We start from the raw sequence: 20,319 nt of genomic DNA on the forward strand, positions 1-20,319 counted from the left end.
GAATACTTCTGTCGTTAGCTCCATCCTTTAAAACAGAAGTATGGCGCTAATAAGATTTTCATTATAGATTTGTTTCACAAACGTTTCACTCCGAGGAATAGGGACTCACACACTATAAAGCTTTGACCAGGTATATTTCTACTTTAGGATACTAATGCAAATCAGAATACAACATCATGGTAATTTCATCTGTAAGTCATTACTAGAAATTCGATGCTAACTAACAATAATTGACGCTACAATGATTGTTCATCATTTTCGCATTGTTATCATCTATGTGTCACCCCCTGGTAAGCCTCAGGCTCGTTCAGCTCGCTTCCGTCTAGGGGGAGCAGCATTTGGCCCCGCCATACTGGGTAATCACCTTGTGTGGATGCTGTGTGATGTCCCCAACCCGCCAAATAACAGACAGTATACGATATGCGATTAAATGATTACTCTTTATAGATCTTACTGGAACTATGTATTTAATAGAGATACAATATAAAAGGAAAAGAAATAGGTGCCAAACTTATCAAAGTCCAAACAACTTCGTGCACAACCGTTGCTGCTCAATTAACGAAGTCTTCCGGCCACCATTCGATCCCCTCAGACCTCCGCGACTCGTAGCTCAGGACCAGCCAAAGTGAACAACCAAGTACCCCTGGCATGCCTGTCATCGTCTCATCTCCTCTGCGAAAACCCTGGCCTCGGACCTCCACTCGGGGTCCGTTCTGTCGCCCAGCTTACAGCATCGCGTCCTCTCTCTCTTACCCCCTGGCGCCGACTCCCCAAAAGCCCTGATCCAGAAGAGAGAAAATAACATTTATCCCAATTGGTTAACAAAAGAATACAATACCTATTATCAGCAATCACAACCCAAACAAGCTTCGAGAGAAAACACCCTCTCACCAGTTAGCATAACAAAAAAGCATTCTTACTTTTAACCAAACAAAGCCATTTTGATTAACATACGCAGTAACATAAAGAAGATACCCCTTACACTAGTGTTATGATCCAAGCCCCCACCTTTGTGAGAATCGCAAGAGCCCTAGTGAAGGGGGGGTCAATGACCCAAGAGAAGAGAAAGATACGTGCGGTGTCCCTCGTTTCACGGCGAGGCAAAAGCTGGTCATTGTCTCTTGGAGACACCTTTGTGAATTAGGAACTGTACTACGTGTATACCCTCAGGGCAACGTTGGTGGAGAGACGGAGAGAGATTGCATCATCCCAACCTGATTGGCACCTGAGACCCCGTGAGTTCAGATAAAAGAGGGGTTGTAAAGACGGCTCCCCAGACGCACCAGAAGACACGCTAGAAATCCTGTGACAGCGTTTAATAGCGACAGCCTGTGGGGGGCTCGTGTGCGTCCTTTCCTTGCCTGGGATTGGCGACCTCACCACGGAAGAACGGCTTTAGCTACGGGAGGCCACAAGTGAACGGCCACACCCCAACGAGACTCCGACGGATCTAACTCATAAAGGTTGGAAAACCCGCTGGGTAACTGTTCCATTCTATACCTAATTCTCTCTCTCCAACAAAGTGCACCACCACGACACCCAAAAAACTGCAGCTAGTGGAACTGCAGTGACCTCGAGGGACTTTTATATTTTCATCGGACAAAATATTACCCCTAGACAACGATCAAGCTTATTTCTTATTGATTATTACTATACCTGCGCTTTAGATTGAGTATTGATGACGTATGCTATCTGAATGTCTGTATTAACCTTACTTTTGTGCCTCTTTATAAATAAAAACTTCTAAAAGATAGTGCCATCAGACTTCAACGGACCGCTCTGTCTTTGCTGGTAAGTGATCCAGTTACGGGATACGTAACACTAGTAAATTCAAAATTAATTGATATTGTGTAATTAGCAATATATTTAAAACATTTAAACATTTACAAATACGAACTCCTGCGGGATTTTAAATTGCAGCATTTTGTTGCGTGTCATCTCCCATTGCAAATGAAGATAACTTAAATTCACCGCTCGAAAATAGAGTTATAGTGTCGTGCAAACAATGATCATGCAAGGATCCCCATCCACTCAACGAGTCTGCACCGATCAGCAACTACACCTTTATAAGTTAATCCTGCTTTAAAGTTCCTACTTTCTCAATCTACAGCCGTGGAATGTACTGTAAAGCGATACTTTACAGTGTCCATTGAACTTATCATAAAACTCGTCTTTCAGAACTGTGCAAAGCTAGACTGTCACAAAGGAAATATTCAAAATCTACAGAGGCAGCTTCAGGGGGTACGATAAACCGAGATCACTAGTTACCAAATGCATCGGCTGTATGAGGTACTAAACATTCTAGGTATATCCTATCGGCAATTATGGTGTTGCTCTGGTGGTCCAATTACCGAGATGTGGTTTGATTCGAACGGCTCATGAGGTCGCAGGGTCATAGAGTAATTGTTGGAGTACATTGTAACAATGAAAAAGGCCCTTCAGCCAACCTACTCTGTGTCTCACCACTGATCTGCCTATTCTCATCGACCTATACCTGCAGCATAGCCCTCTGTTCTCCTCCCATCTATGTAGCTATCTAAATTTCTTTAAAATGTTGAAAACAATCCCGCATCCACCACCTGCACAGGTAGATCGTTTCACACGCTCGCCGTTACTCCATACCCTCAATAGAAAAATCCTACATGCGTTTACCTTTCTGAACTCCTTATCATTTTGTATACTTCTATCAAATATCCGCTCAATCTTCTATGTTCCAGGGGATAAAGTCCTAACCTATTCAGCCTTTCCCTATTACTCATGTTGTTAAGTCACGGCAACATCCAAGTTAGTTTTGTTTTCTCTGCACTCCTTCAACATATTTAATCTTTCCTGTAGGCAAATATCCAAAACTACACAATATTCCAAATTGAGATTCACCAAGATTTTACAAAATTTCAACATAACATTCCAAATCCCGTACTCAATACATTGGTGTATGAAGGCCAAAGGCTTAAATTATGACCCTATCTACCCATGACAAAACTTTTACAGGGCTATAGATTGTGTAACCAGATCACTCTCTAATACAGCGGTCCTTTGTGCGCCATCGCTCGCCATGTAATAACTAACCTGGTTGGCCATCCTAAAGTGCATCACCTCACCCCCGTCTGCATTAAATTCCATCTGCCTTTGTCAGCCTACTTTTCCCAGCTGGTTCAGATCCTCCTGCAAGCTTTGATTGTCTTCTTCGCTGCCCACTACACTCCCAATCTTGGTGTCACCTGCAGCTTTGTTAAACCCTTTTCCCATGTTGTCATCCAGATAGTTTACAAATGCCAACTGCACAGCAGCAATCGCTGTGGCATGTAACAAGTCTCAAGCCTCCAGTGTGAGAGGCAATCATCTGCTGTACATCCTCACTCTGGCATCTTCTGAAAATCCAATGTCTAATTCAATTTGCTGTCTCATCTTGAACACCAATCAACTAAACCATCTTGACTAACTTTCCATGCATTATCCACATTTCAATGTGGATAACATCCACTGCTTTCTCTTTATTGACTTTCCTCATAACATAATCAAAAAAAAATCAGTAATATTATTTAGAGACAATGTACCACGCACAAATTCATATTGACTATCCCTAATCAATCACTGTATATCCAAATACTTATATATTCTGCCTCATCGTATACCTTGTAATAACTTTCTCACTACTGATGTGAGGCTCGCCGGCCTATGATTTTCCAGTGTACTCCTACAGCTTTTATTAAACAATGGAACAACGTTAGCTATCCTCAAATACTGCAATACGTCACCCTTGGCTAAGTATCTTTTGAATGTCTCTGCTAAGATCCCTGCAGTTTCTGCACAAACCTCCCACATGTTTTGGTGGAACACCTTGTGATTTATCCAATCTAATTTGCCTCAAGAGAGCAATAACTCCTCCTCTGTACATTGTATAGGGTCCATGGCCTTACTGCTGCATTGCCTCAAACCTATAAACTCTGTTAACGTCCCCTGTGGAATTACAGATGCAGAAAATCATTTAAGATCTCTGCCATCTCTTTTGGCTCCTCGCATTAGGGTAATAAACACATTTTATCCATTGCTATCCGTTTGCTCTGAATATATCTGTGGAAGCCCTGAGGAATCTCCATCACATTGACTGCAAGAAAAAAAGATGAAATAATGCCTTCTTTTAGCCCTCCTGATTTCCTTCATAATTGCTCTCTTGCATTCCTTATACTCCTCAAGCGCCTCATCTGTTCCTGTCTGCCTCTACCTGCAGCATCTCCTTTATCTTAACCAGGGCCTGAATACCCCTAAAAACTGTTATCATTGCCTTTTATTCTGTTAGAAACATACAAAATGTATTTTCAAATTTTCACTTTTGAATCCGTACCACATTCTTACCGAGGACACCTTTACCAGTCCACACTGATCAGATCCTTTTTCATAACATGGAAGTTGGCCTTTCTCCAATTTAAAACAGCATCTCAAGGATCAGAACATTTTCATAATTACTTTGAACCTAATGGTATTTTTATAATTAGATGCAAAGAAATGCCCTACACAAACACCTGTCACTTGTCCTGTCTCATTTCCTAATGTGTGATCTGGTAACGCAGTCCTTCTCGTTGGTACCTCTATGTACGCATTTAGGAAACTTTTCTGAACACATTTGGCAATTTCATTCCTTCGAGCCCTTTTACAATATGGGTATTTCAATCAATATGTGGAAAGTTAAAATCACCAATGATCACAAACTTATGCTTCCTGAAACAGTCTGTAAGCGCTGTACAAATTTACTGCTTTAATTCATGGTTCAGTGATCTATAACATATCTATAATCCCATTAATAGGATCTATAATCCATTAAGATGGTATTACTTTCATATTCCTCAGTTCTACCCATACAACCTCACTAGACGAGGTATTCAGGCTGTTCTGTCTGAGCACTGCCGTGACATTTTCCCTGATGAGGAATGCCATCGTTCCCCCCTTTAATCTACTCCCTGCCCTATCTCGTCTAAATCAACGAAACCTCGAAATAATGAGGTCATCCACCCCATCGAGTCTGCCCTGCCATTCAATAAGATCATGGCTGGTCTGTCTGTAAACTCAGCACCATCTACATGCCTTTTCCTGATACTCCTTAATTTCCCCACTAACAAAAAATCTAGCTAACTTTATCTTAAATATATTTAGCCTCAACTGCTTCTCTGGGCAGAGAATTCCACAGATTCACCACTCTCTTGGAAAAACAGTTTCTCCTCATCTCCATCCTAAATCTGCTCCCCTGAATCTTGAGGCAATATCCCCTAGTTCTAGTCTCACCTACCAATGGAAACAGCTTTCCTACTACCCTTTCAAAACGTTGTATGTTTCCATAAGATCCCTCTCATTCTTCTGAATTCTAGAGAGTGCATTCCCAGGCGACTCAATATCTCCTCATATGTCAACCCACTTCATCGCTGGAATCAACTTGGTGAACCTCATCTACACTGCCTCCAAAGCCAGTATATCCTTCCTCAAGTATGGAAACCAGAACTGCAGGTGCGGTTTCAACAGTACTCTATATAGTTGCAGCATGACCTCCCTGGTTTTGAATTCAATCCCTCTAGCAATGAAGGCCAACATTCCGTTTGCCTTCTTAATGACCTTTTGTACCTGCAAACCAACTTTTGTGATTCATACACTAGCACTCCCAAGTCCCTCTGTACAACAGCATGCTGCAATCTTACACTATTTAAATCATAATGTGCTCTCCTAAGTGGATGATCTCGCATTTACCAACGTTGAATTCCATTTGTCAAACCTTGGCGCACTCACCTCACCTATCAATATCCCTCTGCAGACTCTCCACATCCACCGTACAATTTGCTTTTCCACTCAGTTTAGTGTCATCAGCAAATTTTGCTACGCTACCCTCAGTTCCCTCTTCCAAATCATCAGTGTAAATGGCAAACAGCTGCAGGCCCTGCACTGACCCCAGCGGCACCCCTCTCATCACTGACTGCCAACCGGAGAAACACCCATTTATATGAACTCTCTGCCAACTATTGGTAAGCCAATCTACTCTCCATGCCAATACGCTCCCTCCAACTCCATGCATCCGTATCTTATTTATAAGTCTGTTGTGCGGTACCTTATCGAACGCCTTCTGGAAATCCAAGTATACGACAACTACCTGCTCCCCTCTATCCACTGAACACATTATGTCCTCAAAGTACTCCAGTAAGTTTGTCAAACAGGACTACCCTTTCTGAATTCCTGCTGTGACTGTCTAATGGAAACTCTCCTTTCTGAATGTCTCGCTATTTCTTGCTTAATGACAGCTTCAAGCATTTTCTCGACTACAGATGTTAAGCTAACAGGCCTATAGTTTTGCCTACACCCTTTTTAAAAAAAAGTGGCATGACATTTACTGTCTTCCAATCCGAGTGACCAGGGTAGAGTCTGGAAAATCTTTGTTAATGATTACCACTGCGTCTATTATAACCTCCGCCAATTCCCTCAGCACCCTGGGATTCATCCCATCAGGTCCAGGGGACTTATCTACCTTCAGGCCCTCTGGTTTGCTCATCACTATCTCTTTAGTGACAGTGATTTTATCGAGGTCCTCGCCTCCCATTTCGTCCATAACATAATTATTTGGCATATTAGACATGTCCTCCACATTGAAGATCGACACAAAATAGTCGTTCAATGCCTCAGACGTTTCCTTATCACCCAATATCAATTATCCCCTTTCGTCTTCCAAGGGACCTACGTTGACTTTTGCCATCCTCTTCTGCATTATATATTTATAAAAAAATTCTATCTGTTTTTAAAAAATATTTTGTGCTAGTTTACTTTCATACTCTCCCTATTTCTTGTTCAGTTGTTCTTTGCAGCGTTTTAAAGTTTTCCCAATCGTCCAGTCTCCCATACTCTTTGCGACTTTGTACACATGAGATTTTAATTTGATACTATGTTTATTTCCTTAGTTATCCAAGGCTGGCTGTCCCCACAGTTACTGTACTTACCTTTGACTGGAATATACTTTTGTTGAGCACTGTGTAAAATCTCTTTGAAAGTATTCCACTGTTCCTCAAATGACTTACCAAATAGGCCTGTGCTTCCAATCCGCATTAGCCAACTCCACCCTCATCCTGTTACTACCTCTCTGCATGCCCCATCTATAAACCTCTCATCTTTTGGAATGACCGGAGTTCATTTGGTTTCTCCTACAATTCTTAAACACTGTCCTTCAGAAACTGCAGCTGGATGAAGTCTTGCAGTTGTAGTCACCACGGACACTGGATGTCTTTCCTCCTTTCTACATTCCATAAGGGAAACATTTTAGTATCGTGTCTGGCACCCCACTGTTCCGATTGAGCAATAAAAAGCAATGAAAAAATTGAAAAAAAACACATGGCCTATGCCAAAGCCCCAATAAGCCAAAGCCTCAACTCTTCACTTCAGCACTGGCCCAGTCACTCAACGGCCTCTAAACCTAACTTATTTTTATTGATCCTTTCCAGTGCCTAATTATGTGCAATATTTCTCCTCTGGAGCTGTCACATGCAAAATGTGCCATTGCCTCTTATTTCAAATTCTCTCCCCTTCAACCCAATCTGATGACTCCTCGGGAATATGGCGCACAATATGTGAAATTTCTACGTTCACTTTGTCATAGCGCTCTGGTTTCCTCACACAGGCAAATCACTTTTTGGTTGGTAGGTTAATTGGCTACCAATCATATTTCCTGAGTGCAATTGTCAATGCCGCCAAAGGACAGTTTGTTCGTGAGATATAAGATGTGCAGACTGATGGGAAATAGAGTAATGAAGATAATGATCTTGTTCTTCTGGACAATATGGGACCGAGGGATTCAATTTTTTTTATCGTTAGGTAAGACAATAATTAAAAATCGATTTTCCACTATACACATCGTAGAGTTAAACAACACGGGGAACTGAAATGATAATGCTACAACTTTTAGGAATCACCTGAGGAATCTTTATGAATTATTAACAAGCAAAAATATTCCGCATAATTGCCATTCCACTGAAGGACTAGACCTATAAATATTCCATTGAGTGATATATGACAAAATTTTTATCATATTAATTACCTCTTCCTTGTCCACATTCAATGAGTCGGAAACAATAGAGTGAAATGGGTTCACAAAGTATACCAGTGCACTTGAAGTTTGTGAACATCACCAAACATTTACCAGTTTGTAGAAATCGGATTCAAGAAAATGGCAATGTGTGAGTTGTTTTGTCATGGGAGCAGGTTGTCCGAGCACTCAGACTTGGGGGCAACTCATAATCTGTTGTTGTCAGATAACTAAAAGTATGAACGGAGCGATTTGTAAATGTTGGAATATCATAGCATATTATGCATATAAAATATGAGTTATCTTTGTCCTGCCTAAGTGGAGCTAAAGGAAAACATGATAATCGGAGGCAGTGTCAGGGTGAAGAGTCTGGGTGCCTTTTATGCAGTAGGCAATGTTGGGAAAGAGAAGTGTTATATTGATCTAAAGTAGTTAATCTCTTCTGGTCATTCAAATAACCAGATATAAATGAGTTACAGTAAAAAAGAGTATTAAGATGACTGTATATGTCAAAGTGATCATTTAATATTGTTTTTACTTTTGAAGACAAAATTATCATGAACACAAGCAATGCATGGGAAGAGCGGAGGACTGGGCTGATGCATTAGCATAGATTGCATAAAGCACCTTTCGTCTGGAATAAATAATTACCTTGGCACCACAACCAATACCCAGGGCTAGCAACCTCTGACCAGTACCTTCTGACTAGTGACGTGCCGCAAGGATCAGCACTGGGTCCGATGTTTTAGTGGTAAAATGGATCAGCAAAGTTGTTGATAGCATCAAGATTGGGGCCTACTGGACAGCAACGAAGGCTAAGAAGTCTTGCAAAGTGATCTGGACAAGCTGGGTCAATGGGCTGAAAAATGACAATTGGAGCTTAATGTAAACAAGTGTGAGGTGTTGCATTTCAGCATAATAAACTGGGGTAAGAATTACTCCTCAAACGATCAGACTGTGGTATGCGGTAAAGCAAAGGAATATGGGAATACAGATTCATACTTCCCCGAATGTGACATCACAGGTAGATAGGATTGTAAAGAAATCTTGTGGCACATTAAACTTCATAAATCAGAGCTTTGAGTACAGGATTTGGGATGTTACTTCAAAGATGTATTAAGACCTTGCTTGGTGAGGCTGAGTTGGGAATATTGGTTGCAGTACTGGGCACTTATTTACTGGAAAGAGATGAATAAGCTTGAAGGAGTGCAGAGAACAATTACAAGGACTTTGCCAGGGCTGGAGACCTTGAGTGAAAGAGAAAGATTGAATAGAGGAGCAGTTTATTCCCTGGAGCGTATACCAGAAAGAGCTTATAGAGATATACACAATTATGCAGGTTATAGAAAGGGTAAATTCATGCAGTTTTTGTTTCCCTTCTGTTAGATAACTCAAGAAATAAAAGTCATAGGTTGTGTAAAAGATGAAATATTATGGGGAATATGAGGGAGACTTTTACACTCAGATGGTGTCGCGATCATGGAGGGAGCTGCAGGCTGAAGTGGTAGTTGCCGTTTCAATTGCAATGTTTAAAAGATGTTTGTATAGGCACATCGGTAGGAGTGCTACGAAGGGCTATGATACGGGAGCTGGTAGATGGGACAAGTCAGAACACTGCGTCGGCATGGACCACATTGGCTGAAGGGCCTATTTCTATGATGAGTTTTCATGGTAAGCCAGAGAACTTGTCCTAATTTGAGGACAAATAGGCTAGGGTAATCACCGTGGTCCTAAAAAAAAACTAGGACTAAAAAAACCCTACTTTTTTGTGTTTCATTTGTCTTACACTCATAGAGGCGCACCTACCTTCGGCAATCCACATGTGTTATGGAGGAGAACTTAACAGTTGTGACATCTAACCTTACAATGAGAGCATGTGTCCAGATGTCAGTAGACTGAAAATAATTTTCAATGCAAGAACACAATGTGAATTAGCAGCTACCTGCTCGTTATTATAGTGCAATTAACAATAAATAGTTGAGAAAGTGAAACCACTCTTTTGTAAAAGTCCACTATAGGCAGTCTCACATTATTATTAACGTATTTCCCGCTGATAGTTTCCTAAGTTTCATGGCCTCCGATGAACAGCTCTGCTTCCACGTCCAACACGCTGTCCAGAACTAAATCTAATTATGCATTTCTTGTTTTAGGGCGATGAGGGGTTTGTCCACTGGACCTGTCAGGTAATCTTGCATTATTTTCATTTCGTGTGGGGTTGGGTTTGATTGTCACTGAAGGTCGAACTGAGAGGTGACTGCTGATTTCACATGGAGCGGAAATCTGCAAACTCACAGCAGGTATTCGGCAGAGAAATAACGCCACTGACATTGTCCCAAAACTTATAGGAGTTCGTACAGTTTATTAAAAATGCAAACTCGTTGTGTTGCTTGAATTTCCAGCATCTGCAGATTTTCTCGTGTTTGTGTTGCCAATCAACTTTCCAGCTCTTACTTCATCCCCTCCCCCTCCTATCTTCTCCAATTATTTTGGATCTCCCCCTGCCCCTCCCACTTTCAAATCTCGTACTATCTCTTCTTTCAGTTAGTCCTAACGAAGGGTCTCGGCCCGAAACGTCGACTGTACTTCTTCCTATTGATGCTGCCTGGCCTGCTGCGTTCCATCAGCATTTTGTGTGTGTTCCTACAGTTTATTCTATCTTTGAGAATTGTGATTGAAATCACGTTAAGACTAATTTGGAATCTTTTTCCATTGACCTCCAGTTCCAGGAGTGTCTCCCCATGTCCAACCAAGTTTAGCTTTTATCCCTGAAATGATAAGGGCTGATTGCAACGGGACACTGACCTGAGCAGTCCAAACGCTGTCTCCTCGTTCCCTGAAAAGTGTAAACGAACCAGCAGCTCTACTGTTTTTTTTTATTTCTGGGAGCTACCTTGTTTCCTGGAAAGACCGGATGACTTCCGGTTCTCCGGATGAACACACAACACCTGCAGAGTCCAAATGGTTGGGGTGGTTGGGCCGTCTGCGGACAGACTAACTGCCATCTTTATCTAATGTTAAAGACTGATCTTTCACTTACTCATATTTTTCAGAAAGCGTGAAGTTGAGGTTGATGAGTGGAAGCAGTCGATGCGCCGGAAGACTGGATGTTTACTACATGGGAATCTGGGGGACTGTGGTGGTGTGCCGGATTGTGAACTGCAGCGAAGCGCTGGATGCCCCGCCTTGCACACACTTTGGCGGAGGTTCCGGACCTGTTGTGACTGGGGAAGTAGAGTGCCACGACAGCGAAGCAGCTCTGCAGGAGTGTAGATCTGCACCTTGGGACCATTATTTGCTTCCACACATCGCGGATGCTGGTATCATCTGCTCAGGTAAAAATCAGACATTTTCCCCCCCTTGGATTATTGTGTTTAGTACTGGTAACCTAACTATCGGCAGGATATCAGTAAGATTGAAAGAGTGCAGAGGAGATTTACTAGGATGTTGCCGGGTCTTCAGGAGTTGAGTTACAGGGAAAGACTGAAAATGTTAGGACTTTATTCCTTGGATCGTAGAAGAATGAGGTTTTTTATATTTGATTTTTTTATTTGATAAAGGTTTACAAAATTGTGAGGGGTATAGACAGAGTAAATGTGAATAGGCTCTTTCCACATAGAATAGGAGAGATAAATATGAGAGGACATGGCTTTAGTGTGAAAGGGGAAAGGTTTAGGGGGAACATTAGAGTGGTAGGAGTGTGGAACGAACTGCCATCTGACGTGGTAAATGTGGGCTCACTGTTAAGTTTTAAGAATACAGGGAAAGACTGAAAAGGTTAAGACTTTATTCCTTGGATCGTAGACGACGCCATTGCCATCACCCTCCACCTGGCCCTAACCCACCTGCACAAAAAAGACAGGTGCGTTCGAATGTTGTTCATAGACTTCAGTTCAGCATTCAACACAATCATTCCTCTAAAACTGATTGGAAAGCTGAGCCTACTGGGCCTGTACACCTCCCTCTGCATCTGGATCTGGACCCTAGACTTCCTAACTGGGAGACCTCAGTCAGTCCGGATTGGAAGCAGCATCTCCAACACCATCACACTGAGGACGTGGACCTCGCAGGGCTGTGTGCTCAGTACACTGCTGTTCACTCTGCTGACCCACGACTACACTGCAACACACAGCTTGAATCGCATGATCCAGTTCGCCGATGACACGACCGTGGTGGGCCTCATCAGCAAGAACGATGAGTCAGCATACAGAGAGGAAGTGCAGGGCTAACGGACTGGTGTAGATCCAACAACCTGTCACTGAATGTGAACAAAACATCGCAAGACCCTGCAGCTGATAGTGAGGTCAGCTGAGGAGATCATCGGGGTCTCTCTTCCCACCATTACGGGCATTTACACCACACACTGCTTCCGCAAAGCAAACAACATTATGAAGGCCCCCTGCGCCCATCCTACACATTCTTCTCCCTCCTGCCATCTGGCAACAGGCACTGAAGCATTCCAGCTCTCACGACCAGACTATGTAACAGTTTCTTCCCCCAAGCCATCAGACTCCTCATTACCGAGAGCCTGACTTACTAACCTAATTAATCTTTTGAGGAAATTACAAGCAGGTTATGCAAAGAAGCTGCAGTAGATGTGGAGTACTTGGATTTTCAGAAGGTCAGAAGGTTTCAGAAGGAACAATAGATAGACAACTGAGTAAATTTACAAAAATCTGGAGATGCATTAGACAAGGATGTGTTTTCTCCCTGGATTTACTTGATGTGTGCAGTGAAACAATATTATAAAAAAAAAATAAGAGGCATCTTGTGTTTAAAAGTTGGCGGTGAAAACATTAATAATTTCAGATATGCAGACAACACTGTGTTAATTGCAAGTATGGTGGAAGAACCACAAAACCTAATTGATATAACTGTTGAAGAAAATGCAAAAATGTGTCTGTCTGTCAATTGCAAAAAGACAATGTATGTTGATATCCAAAAAGAAGGAGAATCCTATCTGCAGGCTGAGAATAAACGGGGAAGACATAAACACATACAGGAATTTTGCTACTTAGGAAGCTGGGTGACATCAGATGGCAGGTGCAACATGGACATCAAAAGAAGAATAGGGATGGCAAAAGACACCTTTATAAGAATGAAGAGTTTTCTGACCAATACTAAACTAGGCATGACAACCCGCCTCAGAGTACTGAAATATTACGTTTATCCAGTTATGATATATGGCTCAGAATATTGGACAATATCTGGTAACATGAGGAAATGAATTGAAGCAGCAGAGATGTGGTTTTGAGAAGGATGCAAAGAATGTCATGGATGAAACGTATATCTAACGAGGATGTCATGAACGGAGCAAACACAAAAAGAGAAATGATGAATGAGATCATGAAAACGTAACGTTAATTCATTGGGCATGTGATTAGGAAAGAGGAGTTAGAATGCACGGCAATTATGTGAAAGCTTGAAGGGAAGAAAACAAGAGGAAGTCAAAGACAAATGGGGAAGGAGACAGCAACCAGAGATCTGGAAATGAATACCAATGAATTGATTCGTTTGACTCGAAACAGGAGTTTGTAGGCCATGACAGTCAAAGCTCAAATGGGGCATGGCACCTGAAGATGATAATGATGATTTGACAATACACTAGGCTGCTTAGAAAGATAAGAGCCTATTGAATTACAGGGAAGTTACTTGTTTGGGTGGAGCATTGGCTGGTCGGCAGAAAGCAGAGAGTGGGAATAAAGGGATCATACTCTGGCTGGCTGCAAGTTACCAGTGTAGTTCCATAAGGGTTGGAGTTGGGACTGCTGCTTTTCACGATATACGTCAATGATTTGGACTACAGAATTAATGGTTTTATGGCTAAAATTGTCGATTATATAAAGATAGGTGGAGAAGCGGGTAGTGTTGAGGAAACACAGAACCTGCAGAGACTAAAATAGATCAGGGGAATGACCGTGAAAGTGGCCAATGAATTACAATGTTGGAAAATGTATGACTGTGCATTTAGGTAGAAGAAATAAATGAGCAGGCTATTATTTAGATGGGGAGAGAATTCAAAATGCAGAGATGCAAAGGGACTTGGGAGTCTTTGTGCAAGACACCTTAAAGGTTAACCTCCAGGTTGAGTCGTTGTTAAGAAGGCAAATGCAATATTGACATTCATTTCTAGAGGTATAGAATATAAGAGCAGAAATGTGATGTTGAGGCTCTATAAGGCATTCGTGAGGACACCCTTGGAGTATTTTGTGCAGTTTTGGGCTCCTTATGTTAGAAAGGATATACTGACATTGGAAAGGTTGCAGACAGGATTCGTGAGAATGATTCCAGGAATGAAAGGGTTACCATATGATGAACGTCTGGCAGCACTTGGGCTGTATTCCTTGGAGTTCAGAAGAATGGGGGGAATATCATAGAAACATTCTGAATGTTACAGGCCTGCACAGATATGATATGGCAAAGTAATCTCCCATGTTTGGGGACCCTAAGACAAGAGGACATGACTTCAGGCTTGAAAGACATCCTTTTAGAACTGGATGTGGAGAATTTACTTTCGTCAGAGTGTGGTAAATCTGTGAAATTTGTTCTAAGAGGTTGTGGAGGCCAAGTCATTGGGTGTATTTAAGTCCGAGATAGCTAGGTTCTTGATTAGCCAGGGCATCAAAGGGTATGGGGTGAAAGCACGGACTGTAAGAATTGTATTAGCCCATGATTGAATGGCGGAGCAGACTCAATCGGCCGAATGGCCTACTTCTGCTCCTATATCTTATGGTTTTATGGTCTTATAGTCTAATGCATGGTAGCCTTTCTCCTAGTAGGCCTCAATCACAAGATGATCTGAGAAGCCCTCTTGAAGGCATTCAATAAATTCCCTCTCTTGTGATCCAACACCAACCTGATTTTTCCAATACACTTGGATATTGAAGTCCCAATTACAATTGTGACATTCCCCATATTAAATGTCTTTTCCAGATCCCTTTGCAATGTCAACCCCACATCTTGGCCAATGTATGTTTCCAGGATGTTTGTTTTATAACCCTTGCAATTTCATAGCTCCACCCACAATGATTCAACATTCTCTGACCCTATGTCACCTCTTTATAAAAAATGTAATTCCATCTGTTGCTGACAGAGCCACACCACCGCCTATGCCTTTCTGTCTTTCCTTTTGCAACAATGTATATCCTTTGAAGTTAAAGCTCCAAACTATGTCCTTCTTTCAGCCTACAACGTCATACTGACCAATCCCTAATTGCGCCACGAGTGTTTCCACCTTATTCTGAATGCTATGTGCATTTAAATACAGCACGTTTAATCCTGCATCCTTTGACCTTTTGACCATTGTCTCTGTGGTACAATCTACCTCTTTGCTCTGTCTACATTTGTTCCGAATCACTGGCTTGTCATCAACCATTTTTGTGTCATCTTCAGCCTTACAAAAGATGCCTTGCATATTCTCATCCAATCATTTGATATTGATGACAAATAGCAATGAAGTCACCACGAAGCCCCAGTGAATAACAGTTTACATGGAGCTCCAATCCAAAATGCAAACTTCTACAAGCAACGTTTGCTTCCTACCATTAAGCTAATTTTCTATCCGATTAGTTAGTTCTTCCTGATTCCATACAGTCTAGCTTTCAATAGCAGTCTACCATGTGAAACCATATCTACTGTCCTGTCTTCTGCCGCTTTTGTTCAGTACTACTTCAAGAAAAAAGCTCTGTCAAAATCATGAGACATGATCCTCCACAAAAAAACCCATGCTGCTTATCTGTATTCAACTTCTCTATCGTCAAATGCTTGCATATCTTTTACCTAAGAGTCCATTTTAGTAAATTATCTGCCAAGCATAATAGGCATATTGGTGTATAATTCTCAGGGTTTTCTTTTCTACATGTGTGGTAGCATTGATTAAAACTTGTGTATGATGGGATACTTGGGGATTCTGGAACAGCTGGGTTTAAGTCAGCTGTTGTGTGTCAAGAATAATCTTGGTTGATTAGTGCAGTACCAGGAACACCAATAAATATGATACTCGGCCGCAGGAGCCATGAAGGAGGATGCATCTGGGAGTAAATTATAAGTCCTGATAACAGGAAGCAGGAAGAACTGTTAGAATCGCGCTCAGAGATAACCGGTATGTCCTTTAAACAACTCATCACGTATTGACCATGGGATGCCAAACAAAGTTATGTGAAGTTGTATAAATATGAGCTCGGTATAAGCTAAAAATCAAATTTTGGTTCCAGAGGAGACTGCTGCATTCTCTTCATGATATCATGTTAATAAACTCTTAAAACGAAACTCGAAGTCAGTCTCGGTGTTCTTAGTGTTTCCACTATAGTATGTTTTAAATGAAGGCATAGCATTAACCACACTGAAGTCTTCCAGAATTTCAGCCATCATAATGATGAGTTATATCTCTTAGCCTGAGCTCCTTTAATTTTTCTCTAACTTCCCAAAATGTTTTGAATTTCGCTGGGTTATCTACCTTTGTGTATTTTAAGATATTTAATACTCCCTTAATCTGGACAATCTTCAAAACCTCCCCAGTAACCTTCTCTAGATTGGATGTGTTCTTACCTTTCTCTATGGTAAAATCAAAGGAGGAAACTGCACTGAGAATGTTGCCCATCTCTGTGAGTCTGCACAAGTATATATACTTTGGTCTCTGAGTGGCATTACACTCTACCTTATTGCTACTTTTAACATTGAAATAGTTATAAAATCTCTCTTTATTGTGCAAAATCTTCTCTGCCAAACCTACCTCATCCATTCCTTTTGCCCATACAATTTTCTTCCTGAGTATACTCCTGCAAGCCCATTATTTGGAGGTTGATAGTTTCTTGATTACTAAGGGAGACAAAGGTTATGGGGGAAGGCAGAAGAATGGGGTTGAGAGGGATAATAAATTAACCATGAAGGAATGGTGGAGCAGAAATGAATTGCCAAATGGCCTAATTCTGGTCTGATGTCTTATGATCTGATGGACATTTTTGACGCATTTGTCCACATCTCCTTGTTGTCCCTGAAAAGAGTCTCAATATCTCTCGTTATTCAATGTTTCATACATTAACCATTCTTTATTTCACTCTAGCAGGAAACCTTGATGAGGAACCATTGATACATTATTGTTTAAATCTTCCAACGTGCCAGATGTCCTCTTGCCTATCCCAACCAAGCTTTGTACTTTTCACTCTAAAACTGTTGAAATTTGCTTTGCCACAACTTAGAAGTTCTGAGTGTGGACCAGTTCTTTCCCTATCAGTAACTAATTTAAAATTAATAGAACAATGGTCACTGGTCCCAAAGGTTTCCTCCATGGAAACTGTGGTCTCTAGTCCTATTATAAGTAACTGTGTAGTTGGCAATCTGGGGAAAATGGAAAGCCGTATTTTAAATCATTGAGCATTCTGTTGATGCACTTTGAAGATGACTTGTGGGTGTTGGTATTACATTGTGAATCTCTCAGTTTTGGATATACAACATGTGTAGAAAATATCTGTGACATATTTCTGATATAGATGAATTCAAGGGTTAAGTAACATGTACAAGGTAGTGTCATTAAATAAAAATAACAGCAATTTATGAAATACCATAGCTGTCATTTTATTCATTTGTTATTATGGGCAGGCCTTTGACAGAATGCAGAGCGGATTCAACAAAATGCTACAGGAATAATTCAGAGACAAGGTATGTTGCCCTGCTAAGAGTACAGGAAGCAAAGAGGAGATTAACTGTGATATTTCATGGGATAACTAAAGACAATGACCTTCACTGCAACGGAGTGTGTAACCAGAGGAGAGCGAATAAAGATTAGTATCTGCAAATCTATAACACAATGAGAAATATTTTAGCTTTGAGGTTTCAGGAAACTGGGCGTGGTTTTAATGAACTATCAACCAATCACATTATAAAGTCGTTTCAGCTCCACAATTCAATACTACCTTAGTTCCTGAAGACGTTCCGATTCATCCTCAAAGTAATGCTCATGAGGAAAATCAGGGGAAATGGTTTACTCACACTCTAAAACTCCCAAAATTTCTTGGCATGACAAATTGAGACATCTCAATTCGTGTAAACGGTACTATTCATTTTACTTTTTTCACCGGTACAGGCATTTAGAGGTTCTCTCAAATTACTATCCCAATTTGCTCATTTGGGAAATTGAAAGTAATTTCTCTAAAATCATGCCTTTGGGAATCCATCTGCTATTCCAATGCTGACTACTGGAGGGCAGATGTGGGCCGTGAATACAGTGCGGATAACATGGTCTGAAGCAAAGTTTTATCCTTCCAGAAGATGTTATATTAAACTACAATGTATGCTGTGATGGCACTACCTCCACAGCCCAACACTGAACTAGTTCAATCCATACCATCCAGATGATGCAATTGTTCCTCAGGACTTATCACGATACTCGTATGTTCCATGGTTGCAGATTCTTAACAGAATCTGCAGAAGCTCCGGTTGCCATGGATAGAAGTTCTCATCAATAAGACTCATATCAATGACAGTTCCGACATGTTCCCTTTGGCACTGCTGTGCTGCAAGGAAGGTAAGTACCACCTGTCTACCCTCCATTACAACAGAAATACTCCAACCCATGTAACATCATGGTGAGGCTCATCTTAGAACATAGAACATAGAACAGTACAGCACATTACAGGCCATATGCCCACAATGTTGTTCCTACTCTTAAACCCTGCCTCTCAAAATAGAACATGGAACATCTTCATCCCCTCCAGTGCATTTATATTCTTTCCACTGTGTGGTAGCAGACTGTAAACAAACTTCCAGCTCTACTGCCACTTTCTGGACACTGGAAGTTCAAAACAAGGTCCCTTTGTTACTCCATACTTGTCATTGCCCGACAATTAATGTGTTTCAGTGTTATTGAATCTCACAAAATGTATCAGCCTCTCCGAACAATTCTTATGCCAATATTACCAGGTGACTTATACCTTTCTATGAGCAAAGATTAGACTTTCAATTTCAACAACACCAAGAATTTCGGAATATCTTCAAAACATTAACAACAGTTTTGGCTGAGAGGAAATGGAGACAAGTGGGATTAATATTCTGCTGTGTATCTATAGAATACTGCCATGGAATTGTGACAGAGCATGAATGCTGTCACATCAGACAAGGGAAAGCAGGTGACATGTTGTAGGTGACAAGTCTATGCTCCTAGATGAATTTAATACCTTCTATGTTTGCTTTGTCCATCAGAAAATGGAGGCACTTCCATGAACTCACAGAATGACTTCGTAGATTGAGTCTCTGAGGCTGACATTAGAGCATCCTTCATGAGGGTGAACCCATGGAAAGCATTTGGCCTAGATGTTCTACTTGGTAGAATGCTAAAGACCTGTGCTGATAAACTGGCAGGTGTTTTCATAGATATCTTTAACCTCTTGCTTTGGGCTGAAATACCCACATGCTTCAAGCAGGCTTCAGTTATACTGGTGTCTAAGAAGAATGTAGTAAAATGCCTCAATGAATATCGTCCAGTCTGTCTATTATTCACTGTGATGATGTGTTTTGTGAGGCTGGAGATGAATCACACAGTATCAAATACTTCCTGAGAAGTGAATTGGATCTACTCCAATTTGCCTATCAGCACAACAGGTCTGCAGCAGATGCCATTTAATTGGCTCTTCACACAATCCTCGGACAGCTGGACAGCGAAAATACATTCATCATGATGCTCTTCATTTACTGCAGCTCAACATACTATGATCCTCTCAAACTAATCAATGAGCTTCAAGACCTCGGTATCTATGTCTCTTTCTGCAAATGGATTCTTGATTTCTTCATTTGCAGTCACCAGGCAGTCAGATTGGCAACAACTATTCCACCACAATCTCCCTCAACACAGGTGAACCAAAAGATTGCATGCTTAGATCCTGTCTTAGTTGCTTTATGCTTTTGACAATGAGGCTAACTCCAGCTCGGATGCCATAGTTAAGTTTGCCTATGACTCTACTCTTGTTGGCCGAATCAAAAGTGGAGACGTACATCAGCTGGATGAACTCAGCAGGTCGGGCAGCATCAGTTGAAACGAGCAGTCAACGTTTTGGGCCGAGACTGCGAAACGCTGACTGCTCGTTTCAACGGATGCTGCCCGACGTGCTGAGTTCATTCAGCTTATGTACATGTTGATTTGACCACAGCATCTGCAGTACACTCTGTGTTTACAGAAGCGGAGACAAATTGGTATTTAGGAAGGAGATTGTAAATGTGACTGTAAGGCACCACGGCAACAACTTATTACTCATTGTGAGCAAGATTGAGGTGGAGAGGGT

General features: G+C 41.3%; 1 protein-coding gene across 1 annotated transcript in view; it reads left to right on the plus strand.

Annotated features, from left to right (window-relative positions):
* The first annotated feature begins 241 nt into the window (after positions 1 to 241).
* Positions 242 to 20,319, plus strand: part of LOC140728366 (scavenger receptor cysteine-rich type 1 protein M130-like) — an 82,263-nt gene continuing 62,185 nt past the window's right edge. Inside the window, exons 1-2 of the mRNA XM_073047026.1 lie at positions 242 to 290; positions 11,101 to 11,382. Coding sequence (XP_072903127.1) covers positions 242 to 290; positions 11,101 to 11,382 — 331 coding nt within the window. The remainder of the gene's footprint in view (positions 291 to 11,100; positions 11,383 to 20,319) is intronic.

The sequence above is a fragment of the Hemitrygon akajei genome, chromosome 1, assembly GCF_048418815.1.
Source record: "Hemitrygon akajei chromosome 1, sHemAka1.3, whole genome shotgun sequence".
NCBI classification, from domain to species: domain Eukaryota; kingdom Metazoa; phylum Chordata; class Chondrichthyes; order Myliobatiformes; family Dasyatidae; genus Hemitrygon; species Hemitrygon akajei.